The sequence below is a fragment of the Crinia signifera genome, chromosome 12 (assembly GCF_055691185.1).
Source record: "Crinia signifera chromosome 12, ASM5569118v1, whole genome shotgun sequence".
In the NCBI taxonomy this organism is placed as follows: domain Eukaryota; kingdom Metazoa; phylum Chordata; class Amphibia; order Anura; family Myobatrachidae; genus Crinia; species Crinia signifera.
In genome coordinates this window covers 21,767,563-21,780,572 of record NC_139228.1, presented here as the reverse complement: position 1 = coordinate 21,780,572, position 13,010 = coordinate 21,767,563, and the positions used below count along the sequence as shown (strand labels likewise).

At 44.0% G+C, this 13,010-nt stretch overlaps 1 protein-coding gene across 1 annotated transcript in view; it reads left to right on the top strand.

Moving 5' to 3' along the window:
- The window catches only part of EXOC5 (exocyst complex component 5), a 29,850-nt gene that overhangs the window by 5,836 nt on the left and 11,004 nt on the right, over nt 1–13,010 (top strand). Inside the window, exons 4-9 of the mRNA XM_083166864.1 lie at nt 4,079–4,273; nt 9,082–9,146; nt 10,585–10,613; nt 10,904–11,013; nt 11,669–11,713; nt 11,811–11,951. Of these exons, the coding sequence (XP_083022990.1) occupies nt 4,079–4,273; nt 9,082–9,146; nt 10,585–10,613; nt 10,904–11,013; nt 11,669–11,713; nt 11,811–11,951 (585 nt within the window). The remainder of the gene's footprint in view (nt 1–4,078; nt 4,274–9,081; nt 9,147–10,584; nt 10,614–10,903; nt 11,014–11,668; nt 11,714–11,810; nt 11,952–13,010) is intronic.

Here is a 13,010-nt window from a genome sequence, read left to right as displayed (position 1 = left end):
GGTTAGGCAAGGAGGACAGCGGCGGCACTGACATGTCTCTAAAAAGACATTTGAAGTATCAAGGTATGCATAAGAAGGGGGGGGGGGGGCGAGGAGAGTGTATGACCTGTATAAAGGTGCAAACATCGGGGCTATATGTACTGTCTACGAAGTGCACCCGGCGTATAAGATGACCCCCAACTTGGAGGCATGTTTTCCAGGGGGAAAAAGTCGTCTTATACGCCGGCAAATATTCTTTGTATTATTTTAAGCAAAATAACAGGGGAAGCACTGCCTCCCCTGACTGCTCATCCCCTGCATTTAAGTGCTCAAACATCTCTGTTCAAAAATCCTTTTGACTTCAAGAGTGGAGATCTGTCCTTTAATTGTGGATTAAATTAATTAACTTTGGGGTCCCAGAAGTAAGGGCCTATAGCAGTCCTCAATAAAATGGGTTATCGACAATCAGTGGACTTCAAATAGAGATTTTAGGGTCCCTATAATTCACAATGGGTGCAGTATGGGATTTTGGTAACTGTGTCTCTATGCTGGTTCCCCGTCATATCACATACATAGGGCCAGAAATGGTTACGGCAGTGGTTTGAAAACGCGGTCCTCAAGTCACCCAATCAGTCCAGGCTGTAAAGATATCCTTGTTTAAGCACAGGTGACTTAATTAGTTCCCCATTCATTTTGATTACAACATCTGTGCACAAGCATGGCTATACCTGTACTTAAAACCTGGAATGTCAGGATATCTTGAGGATAACATCCGGAAACCTCTGGGTTAAGGACATCGTTTTAGGAGGAAAGATCATTTTGGTGGCAAGCCTCTTTTAACCCGTTGAGTGCCAGCGTTGCTGTGAGAGATCCTCAAAATATCCGTTACAAATGACAGCGCCGCTCACAGCGACTGTTCTTTTATTGGGTGCAATATTTTACTAAAGTACAATGAATTGACGTGGCCGTATTTGTATTTATTTATACGAGATAACTGAGCAGCGCTGGCATTTTTACCGTATATTTTGAGGGTTGCGAACGGCGACGTTGGCACTCAAAGGGTTAATGAAAATTCCCTTCGAAGGTAATACCACAACAGACCGTGTTCTTGTTCCGTCATTCCACCTTCAGTGGTCGACCCATGGTTAAAATGTTGGGTTTAAACTTGCTTTTCGATATTTTGTGTCACATTTGTGCTCGTTCACATGCTGAACATGTCGACATTATGACTGTCACCATGGTGACATGATACAACCAACCCTTTAGAACGTCCCTTGGCTTTTACAGTGTTTTTACTGCATCACCTTTAACCTGTATATATGGGCAATATTTAGCCTAAACATCACACAGAAGATAGATGCCCGGATCCTATGACACATCTGGCTACGTGCAACCCACTTCCTGTCACACTCTTGTTCCTTCCACCACTGTTTTAATGACCTCTCTCCTGCTAATATCTGCACTAGCCTTTTTTTTGTGCTTCTTTTTCTCCTTTAATACACTACATCGATTTAAGCCAATTTCACCCGTTTCCGACGGATCGTATGGCCCATTTAACATTGAATATGTGTAAAAAGCATGGTTAATGGCCCCCCAAATTTTAAACACCACCCCGCTATTGACGCCAACCCGAAGCGTGGTGAGCGCAGCGAGCCCACGAGGGGCGGCGGTACGCGTCCTCCGACCTTTTCATACCCCTACTATCCACGTCGGCGTGGAGTTGAGAATAGAAAGTGTGGCTAGCGCAGCGAGGGGACGCGATACCTGTGAAGCCCGCGATACCTGTGAAGGTATCCACGTCCCCTCGCGGCGCTCGCCGCGCTTCGGGCTCGGTGGCTCGCTGCGCTCGCCACACTTTCGATTTTCAACTCCACGCCGACGTGGATAGTAGGGGTATCGCGGGCTCGCTGCGCTCGCCATGTTTCGGGTTGGCGTCTATAGCGGGGTGGCATTAAAATTGGGGGCCATTTAAAACGTCAGGGAGGGTTTCTATAAAAATGGGGTGTTTTGGGTCATTTCACATTAAAATCAATGCAAAATCGCGTCCATCGCATGCGATTTGGTTGGCATGCGATTGCGATCGACGCGATTTTTTCCGACGCGATGCTCACAATCAAAATCGGTGGCGCCATGCTAGGAAACAAGTACCTTTTATTACATTAAGGAAATATGCAACTTTTACCCGGTAAGCTTTGTGCTATGTTCAGGCTTTTTTTCCTTTGTCTACCAGATGTTCCTTTACGCAGTGTACGTACAGAAGAATACAGCATTATCATTATTTTCTATGGCACCACAGGGGGTCTGCAGCACCTTACAAAGCACATAAAAAGGATGAGCAAATGTACAAAGTGACATATAGGGGGTCATTCAGACCTGCTCACTAGGCTGTGTATATTTGCTGCCTAGCAAGCAGGTAAATGACATACATATGCCCACCCCGCCACTCGAATCCCCGTGATATGATGCGGGCAGATGTGTACACAAGCCCTATACACACAGGGGGATACATCACCGAGCGATATATCGCTCAGTGTCCCAGAGATGGTCGCTGATGAAAAAGAAACTGCCGGGGGAGCCCGGCAGTGGTAATCAGCTGGTCGCAGGAGCATGTTCCAGCGAGCAGCGATCACTACGGGGGAGAAAACGGGAGTGCGCACCCGGCGATTTATGGCCGATGCACACTCCCATCGCCCCCGTGTGTACACAGCCTAACACACCTGCTCGCAGGCACCCACACAGAGGATAAATCATTCAATGGTTACCCACCATCAAATGATTTCTCCTCTCTTTGCAGATAACAGTAAGGCACACCCCAACCATCACAGTCTGAATCGGCCCCATAGTACAGAACGTTGCATGTATAAGGTGTAGAAACATCACCGCAGCAGCAGCCGTTACACCTAAATGAGCCACCCGGCGGCCAGACCTAAAGGTTGGATGATGGTGGCACAGGGGAGGGGATGGTGGTATAAGTGAGCAAAGTGAAACTACAAGTCCGATCATGCCTTGTCACAGTTTTGCTATTCGGGAATGCTGGAACTATGGCAAGGCATGCTGGGATGTGTAGTTTCAAAGCAGCTTGAGGGCCACAGTTTGGACATGCCTGGACTATATACTAGCAAGCATCATTGACAATATAGTCCACATTGGGCGTTCAGCACATATTTGAGGAGGGGAGATACTGAGTGCACACACTATCATGGGTCTTCAACCTATGGCCCTCCAGATGTTGTGAAACTGCATGTTCCAACATGCATTGCCACATTTTTTCCTATAAGAGCATGCCAAAACTGTCAGAGCATGCTGGGAAATGTAGTTCCACAACATCTGGAGGGCCACAGGTTGAAGACCTGTGCACTAGATGATATGAACAATGATATATCATTATGGCATTATTATGGTTAACGATGTGTTGTCTAGTGTGAATGGGTCTTTACTCCATATTAGAACTTATTATTGAAGCAAACCGCAAAGAGGTCGAACAAATAGGTGTAAAATTAGTACAAGACAACAATTAAAACAAAGTATCAGAAGCATCATAGCCAAAGCAGCTTGAGGGCCACAGTTTGGACATGCCTGGACTATATACTAGCAAGCATCATTGACAATATAGTCCACATTGGGCGTTCAGCACATATTTGAGGAGGGGAGATACTGAGTGCACACACTATCATGGGTCTTCAACCTATGGCCCTCCAGATGTTGTGAAACTGCATGTTCCAACATGCATTGCCACATTTTTTCCTATAAGAGCATGCCAAAACTGTCAGAGCATGCTGGGAAATGTAGTTCCACAACATCTGGAGGGCCACAGGTTGAAGACCTGTGCACTAGATGATATGAACAATGATATATCATTATGGCATTATTATGGTTAACGATGTGTTGTCTAGTGTGAATGGGTCTTTACTCCATATTAGAACTTATTATTGAAGCAAACCGCAAAGAGGTCGAACAAATAGGTGTAAAATTAGTACAAGACAACAATTAAAACAAAGTATCAGAAGCATCATAGCCAATCAGGAATCCGTGTGCTGCTAATTGGCCGCTGTGTTTCTATGACAAACTGACCAAGGCTCGTCACCTTATTTTTCCTCAGGTTGCTTTTCAGCATTTCCAAGAGCTTGACGAGCACATCAGCTACGTGGCAACGAAGGTGTGTCATCTTGGTGACCAGCTGGAGGGGGTGAACACACCACGGCAGCGAGCGGTGGAGGCGCAGAAACTGATGACCTATTTTAATGAGTTTCTGGATGGAAATCTGCAGTCTGATGTGTTTAACAACTCTGAAAAGGTAATGGCCGCCAACAGGGCGTGAAGTGATTGCAAGCGACAAGCAGCGTTGCCCAAATTGCTTCAACTTGTGCTGGTCACACTTACAGCCGTTGAAAGACTGACTCGTTAAAGTTTAATTGTTCACAAGTGCGCATTTACAATGTGATCCTGCTGAGCTAGTCCCCTATTTATTTATACTGTAAAATGTTGGTAACTGGTCTTTTCTTATGTTAGATTTGCTGCCTAGCAGATTTAATGTTCTATTTAGCACCACACAGATGTGTTTGGGTTTGTTTTTTTGCCTTTTTAGATTTTTATTTTTTATTTTTTGAAGCATCATCTTAAAAACATTTTAAAGGCAATACCGTGCTTTTAACCAGAGATGTGCAGGTTCGATTTTACTCCGTTCTTATCCCCAAATTATCGCAAGGTCGGATTTTTCCGATTGGCTGTCGTGTTTTGGATAAGCCAATAAGATCCAGGTAAATCCGAACCCGCACATCTCTAATTTTAACAGCTAACTATATAGAAAATGATTGCTAGCTTTTAAGACTCTTAAGACCTATTTGTATGGCAGATAATGAATTCATCTGAGATGACCGTATCCTTTATACAGAAATTCAAATGCTCCGAAAATTAGAATCGAGAAATCTACAAATTATCATCGTTTGGCTCTCTTATGCATTGTGTCTGACCTTCCCAGTACCTCAGTGGTCCAAGAATTTACCTGATCATGGTCAACTCATGCAACCTGGCCCCAGCCAGATATGACCCAGCTGGTCACCCCCAAAGGACAAACTAGCCTCACTAGTGGCACACCTATATTAGTGTTATGGTACACGGTCGTTACATAACAAAACAGTCGGCGTGGCTAAAGTCGACCTGGTCAACAATGGGAATGTCAACAGTCAAAAGGTCAACATGATATTTTTTTTTTTTTTTTGAGCCGAAATGCAGTATTTATTGCCTTATCATCCACTAGGGCAGTGATTTTCAACCCTTTTACCTTGCGGCACACTAAATAAGATTTTAAAATTGCCCAGGCACACCATGAGCTCCCCACAGGGCAAAACACATCGGCCCCCACAGGAAAAAAATCCAATTGGCTCCCATATAAAAAAACAATCACACTGGTCCCCACAGGTAACAAAAATAAACTACATTGGGCCTTTACATGAAAAGAAGAGACCAGTAAATAACAGTTGAACTGGTGGTGGCTGTAAGCTGATTTGGGCAACACTAGATCTGGGGGCACACTTGAGAACAGCTCAAGGCACACTAGTGTGCCACGGCACACTGGTTGAAAAACACTGCACTAGGGCAGTGATGGCTAACCTTGACACTCCAGCTGTTGTTGAACTACACATCCCAGCATGCCCTGCATCAGTTTTAGCATGGCCAAATAGTAAAACTGTAGCAGGGCATGCTGGGATGTGTAGTTCAACAACAGCTGGAGTGTCAAGGTTAGCCATCACAGCACTAGGGTTTGGCAGGAGAATATAGGGTACTTGTGTATTATCTGGGCACCCAAGATTTCCATCGTACGACATAGTTTTGGTCGCGTTGCATGCGATGCGACAAAATTGAACCCGATTTTTAATTATACAGGCACCCTGATGGGTGATTACTATGTTAAATGCACCCCCACTATCAATGGCCACCTGAAGCATGGCTAGCGCAGCGGAACGCATCCTCCGACCTTTTCATACCCCCACTATCCACGTCGGCAAGGAGTTGATTTTAGATAGTGTGGCGAGCGCAGCGGATTACTTCACATGTAATCCGCGTCCCCTTGCCCGGTGGCTTTATCAATAGGGGTGCATTTAACATAGTAATCACCCATCGGGGTGCCTGTACAATTTAATATCGCATGCCATTTCTAATGGCATGCGATGCGATATTTTATCGCACAATGCGGGTCTTTGCGCCCGGAAATCGGTTCCCATCGCATACCATAATTAGTGGTATGCGATGCGATGGGCGCCCAGATAATACACAAGTACCGAAGCAGTGCACGGTTTCGATGTCCATGTCGATTGTGTAGACATTCGGGACAAATGTGAAAAATTTGTCGACATTTTGACGGTCGACCTAATGCTTGTGTTGACATTTGCCCCTGTCGACCTCAGCCACGTCAACACTTTTTCATGTGCCAAACTAAGCCCTGTCAACCTTAATTTGGTCGACCCAGTGACCCATACCCAGTGTCATACAGCATTAACACTTGCGTCCTAGTCGCATCTAAGAACCATCTTCTGGCAAAAAAGACATCCAAACTCCAGATTCTCATGCCACCTGGCGTATTAATGAGCGGCATCTTGGCACAACTGCAACAAATGCAAAAAGAGGACACATGTTGGGCAAATGCAGACTAAAAATGAGTAAGGTGTAGGAAATTATTTGATTCTGATAATATATTGGGATCTTGGTACATATTTCCTGAAGTCTGCTTTATCGTGTACATACATTTTAAGAACTAGAACAGGCATGTCCAACGTTGGCCCTCCAGATGTTTTGAAACTACACATCCCAGCATTCTATAATAGCAAAACTGTGTCAAAGCATGCTGGGATGTGTATTTTCACATCTGGAGGGCCATCGTTGGAAATGCCTGAACTAGCACTGTAAACTATGCAAATTTAGTTAGTACCTACTAAAGTTTCATTTATATAGTGCACATTCTTCAACATGACCCAAGGCGCTTTACAGATATTAAAAACAAGTCACATAATACAGAGGATGTTGGTGGTACAGTAACAGACAAGGCACAGAATACAGAGGATGTTGGTGGTACATTAAAAGACAAGGCACATAATACAGAGGATGTTGGTGGTACAGTAACAGACAAGTCACATAATACAGAGGATGTTGGTGGTACAGTAACAGACAAGTCACAATACAGAGGATGTTGGTGGTACAGTAACAGACAATGCACATCATACAGAGGATGTTGGTAGTACAGTAACAGACAAGTCACATAATACAGAGGATGTTGGTAGTACAGTAACAGACAAGGCACATAATACAGAGGATGTCGGTAGTACAGTAACAGACAAGTCACATAATACAGAGGATGTTGGTAGTACAGTAACAGACAAGGCACATAATACAGAGGATGTTGGTAGTACAGTAACAGACAAGGCACATAATACCGAGGATGTTGGTAGTACAGTAACGGACATTGCACATAATACCGAGGATGTAGGTGGTACAGTAACGGACAATGCACATAATACAGAGGAAGTTGGTAGTACAGTAACAGACAAGTCACAGAATACAGAGGATGTTGGTGGTACAGTAACAGACAAGTCACAGAATACAGAGGATGTTGGTGGTACATTAAAAGACAAGGCACATAATACAGAGGATGTTGGTGGTACAGTAACAGACAAGTCACATAATACAGAGGATGTTGGTGGTACAGTAACAGACAAGGCACAGAATACAGAGGATGTTGGTAGTACAGTAACAGACAAGGCACAGAATACAGAGGATGTTGGTGGTACATTAAAAGACAAGGCACATAATACAGAGGATGTTGGTGGTACAGTAACAGACAAGTCACATAATGCAAAGGATGTTGGTGGTACAGTAACAGACAATGCACATCATACAGAGGATGTTGGTAGTACAGTAACAGACAAGTCACATAATACAGAGGATGTTGGTAGTACAGTAACGGACAAGGCACATAATACAGAGGATGTTGGTGGTACAGTAACAGACAAGTCACAGAATACAGAGGATGTTGGTGGTACATTAAAAGACAAGGCACATAATACAGAGGATGTTGGTGGTACAGTAACAGACAAGTCACATAATACAGAGGATGTTGGTGGTACAGTAACAGACAAGGCACAGAATACAGAGGATGTTGGTAGTACAGTAACAGACAAGTCACCGAATACAGAGGATGTTGGTGGTACATTAAAAGACAAGGCACATAATACAGAGGATGTTGGTGGTACAGTAACAGACAATGCACATCATACAGAGGATGTTGGTGGTACAGTAACAGACAAGTCACATAATACAGAGGATGTTGGTAGTACAGTAACGGACAAGGCACATAATACAGAGGATGTTGGTGGTACAGTAACAGACAAGTCACAGACAAAAGAACCCTTGAGCACACAGTAACCATAATGCAGGTGTGGGGGCAGCATTTTGGATAATAACTTCCATGGGTTGTGTACTCCACCATGACAAGGTACCAGGTGTGGCAGCCATTTTAGGCGCTCTGCATAGGATTTCCCAGGTGGAATAGATTACCCAAAATGGGTGATTTCAGTGTATACTTAGGTCCATGTATTTTTCATCCCATCCACAAGTGCACCAGATGAGGCAGCCATGGTGGGCGCACTACGAAGGTTACAGGAGGTAGGAGGCGAGCCATACCAGGACCCAATGCAGATACGGGAAAGCAAATGCTTGTGTAGTAGTATGATAAACCCTGCACAGAAACATCCCCGTGACCCACATCCTGCCCGCAGAGAAACCATCTGGGGCAACCATCTGGGTGCACTGCATAGGTCAGCGCTGGCAGGGTGTGCAATCTGCGGAGGTACACATTACAGGAAAGCACATGGTGGGGTAGATGTATGCTGCAGAGAGGGGGGGGGGGGGGGGTAGTCACATTTCTGTTTCTGGTTTGGTCACAGTTTTCCTGTGTGCCTGCTTCTATAATTAAAGGTACCTGAATCACAGATAAACATTACTGAACCTATGACCTCATCAAGGATTTGGATGACCTATTTCTGTCCACAGAACGCATATACAATACAAGTAATACAACTTATTGATTAAACATAATTATTGTATCCACAGATCAAAGAGGCAGCTGACATCATTCAGAAGTTGCATTTGATCGCCCAAGAGCTGCCGTTTGATAGGTAAGTAATTAGGCGGGTGTGATATACAGCCACATCTCTGATCATTGTTCCACTACCCGCCATGCTGTACCAGCTGGCTGCTAGACTAGGTCTTCTACAATGGCCTGTCTACAGTATGGAGGATAGGTGGGCTGTGATTGCCATTGTGCACAACATGGAACCTTGATGGATGTTCCAGTATAATTTACTTGACCAACAATCAAATTACAGACATGTTCAAAATGGCAAAATGCATTATGCAGAAATGGTCAAAAGGTCGACTCAATCAGAATGCCGACATTTTAGGTTGGGTATGTTTACATGGACAGTGTATTGGTGTGCCACGTCCCCTCGCATGGCTTGCCGCGCTCGCCCTGGTTTGGGCATTATTATAATCTATCTTTATGCCCATTGGGATGAACAATGAAAGGATGAAAAAGTCATTTTTTTTTTTTAAATACTGAAAAACTCACATTGCAAGCATCTGCATTTTGACGGCGTCGGAATAATTCATGTCGGCATTTCGGCTGTCGGTCAGTAGTGGTCAGTATGCTGGTGAATTGACTGTATACCCTTCATGGCTATATTATAACGTTCAGTGCCGCAGATTACTACTGACCCGGCCTCATAACTTTCCTTGAGACCCCCCCTTCTCTTTTTAGCTTATTAAAATCTTTGCTCCACTAGAATAATAAATAATGGAGATTTAGTTCATGAATTGATCAATGCATTTAAGCCTGTAGCCCCCTTCACGGGACCCCACATTTCTTGCTCAAAATAATGACCATAAACATAGCGATCACATTATTGTAATGGTGTGTGTACACACGGTACAATTCAGCGTACAATTTTGACTACATATTCAAGATCGCATCGGGATCGCATTCAGATTGCACAGGTTTTTAACCTTGCGTTCCCGATGCGCACTCCTGCACAGCACAAATCGAAGCCAGATAGACAGGGCAGCATTGACTATATAGTACAGATCTGTACTATATAGTCAAAATTGCATGCATGTCTCATGGCTTGCTGTGCGATTCGATCAGCATCGAGATCGAATCGCACGGCCGTCGACAGTGTGTAAACACCATTAGACTTCAGGCATGCAACCTGGTCTAATTCTCTCAGCAACTGTGCCAGCTGAGGCTGTTACCAACACACCTGTTGCAAAGCACCTAGGGAAATAGTTGACACCAGCTGTAGTCCATAAGTTAGAACAGGGTGCATAAAAAAAATGTGACCACATAGATTTAAATAGAGGTATATAAAATTTGGGGTTGGAGGGGGGGGGGGGGGTGCTTTAAGCTCAGAAGAAAAACATAAACGCTACTGGATATTGCAGGAGGTTTTTTTTAAACCATTCACATCAGCCACAAAATGTAACTGTGCAGTATGTTGCCCGCTGTAAATTGTACCCTTGCCGTTCTGTTATTTACAGCCAATTATTTTCTTCTTGCAGGTTTGCCGAAGTAAAGTCAAAAATTGCTAGTGAGTTCTATATTTTTATTATTGTTATTTGTTGATTTTTTTGCAATGCGCCACAGTACCGGATGTCGGTGGAAGTTGAAGTAAGCTCTAATACAGAGATGGGCTTTCAGAAAACGTTTTTAAGATTTAAAGTCCGTGGGAGATCCTGATGGAGCATGGCAGGGAATCCCATTAGCGGGTAGCACCACGGGAGACGTTGACGCACGCTGCCACATATCTGTGTTTACTTCCTTCTGTTTTTGGAACTGTGGTCCGCTTGCTGAACTTGACTGGCTGTTGGCTTCTTATAGGTAAATACCATGATCTAGAACACCAGTTAATTCAGGAATTTACAAGTGCCCAGAGAAGAGGAGAGCGATCTCGTATGAGAGAAGTGGCTGCGGTATTGCTTCACTTCAAGGTACTTGAACCACTTGAAGTGCAGCCGTCGGCGGTTTTGTGGCTGAACCGATATTCAGGAGAATGCAGTGTCTAAATTATCTGGGGACCAGTGACGTCATTCCAGCTCTGCATTCCTGTGACTATTGCTGTAGCTGTTGTGTCCACAAACTTAGAGAATTTTGTATTGTTTATTAGTTTTGTGCTAATACCCCTTTTACACCTACAAGCCGGGTCGCAACCGTGATTTTAGACCCGGCTGCCACCCGGGTCTGACCCAGCTTGTGGCCCCTTTTACACTGCCCTCCCCACCCGGCATAATGCCGGGCGGGTGACTTTACCCATTTACGCAGCACCATTACCCGGGTCCTTCCCATGTTCAAACCTGGTCAGGACTCCTGTGCCATTTACACAGACTGCTGACCCGGGTCAACACGGCAATAACCTGGGTTATTGCAGCAGTGTAAAAGGGAGCATAAGTTTGCTTTCCAAAAGTAAAATCTGGTTATTTGTAAACTCCAATGAAAGTGGCAAAATAGCATAGTACATTAGAAGGCTGATTGCTTGGTATTACCAAGTATTAACTTGTACATTAAGGGACCCCTCACCAAGAAGTAGAACATTATATATTGTGAATGTAAATTGTCTAATTGTATGTTTCAATGTTTTCTCCACAGGGTTACTCACACTGTGTTGATGTGTACATAAATCAGTGTCAAGAGGTAATATAAGCGGTGGAACATTCTATCTGCAGAGCAAGGTGTGTTATTCATTATGCAGCCTGTATGATGTTTTGTATCGTCACCTTCTATGTTCTAGGGAGCCTACAAGAGAAATGACATATTTGAAGATTCGGCTGTCTTGTGCCAGCGTGTGAACAAAGAAGTTGGGGATATTTTCAGCAACCCAGAAATTATTTTGGCAAAGCTAATACAAAACGTTTTCGAGATCAAAATCCAGGTACGCCGTTTTGCTGTACTTTTCACGTTTCCGCGGTCGGGCGGTGGCTGTAACCTTTTCTTCTAAAGGCTTTGTTGGCAGAATTAGCTGAAAACTTCTAAACTTGAAAGGAACTATAAATATGACAAGATACAAAGTATTAATAAGGAAGGTTTTAAATATGGGTACAGATTCTTGTCACGACGTCAGTGCATGTGATACTGTGGGGTAAATGTATGACGATTGGCGAAGTAGAGTCTATCCCCGTAAAGAATGTTAAGTGCAAAATGATCATGCATCAGCCAATCAGCTTCTAACTGTCAATTTACATATTGGAGCTGATTGGCTGGAGAATTATCACCTTGCACATAACGTTCTTTACTGGGATAGATATCACTTCTCCAAGAGTCATACATTTAACCCGGTATTTCATACTTTTTCTTGACTATATTTACATACTTTTTCATGTCTATATATTATTTACTTGGGTTCAGTATGATTTCCCGACATTCAAAATATCGGCAAGCATTGGCATATAGTTAAAATGCTGACATTCGTAATGCCGACACAATCAAAAATGCTGTGATTTAAAATGTTGACATGTCTAAAAGCCGAAATGAATTTTTTGTGGGGGTCTTTATTTTGACGTAGATGGATATGGGCAACCTATAAAATGAATCTCCTGTATAGTTAGCCAGATGTGTCTGTGTGTATAACGCTGGGCCGAGTTAGTTACACAGTTAACCCCGCCCCCTCCCAGCGTTATATATATATATATATATATATATATCACACACACACACACAGTCCATCCAGTGGAGCGCTTCTAAGCTGTCCACATCCCCATACAGCGGGTCACGGGGGGGGGTCTTACCTTTGGTGGACTAGGATGGCAGATTGCGTAGGTGCAAACAAAAATTATTCCGATGTTTATTTAAGCAATGTGACCTCTTGTCTAGGGATCCCAGGATTGGAGTCCCTAAAAAAACACCCTGGGTGGGCAATGTGCCCCTGGAACCAAGAGGGCAGTGCTGCCGGGAGCGGCGTAGCGGTGGTACGGCCTGCACATTGTGAGCTGTG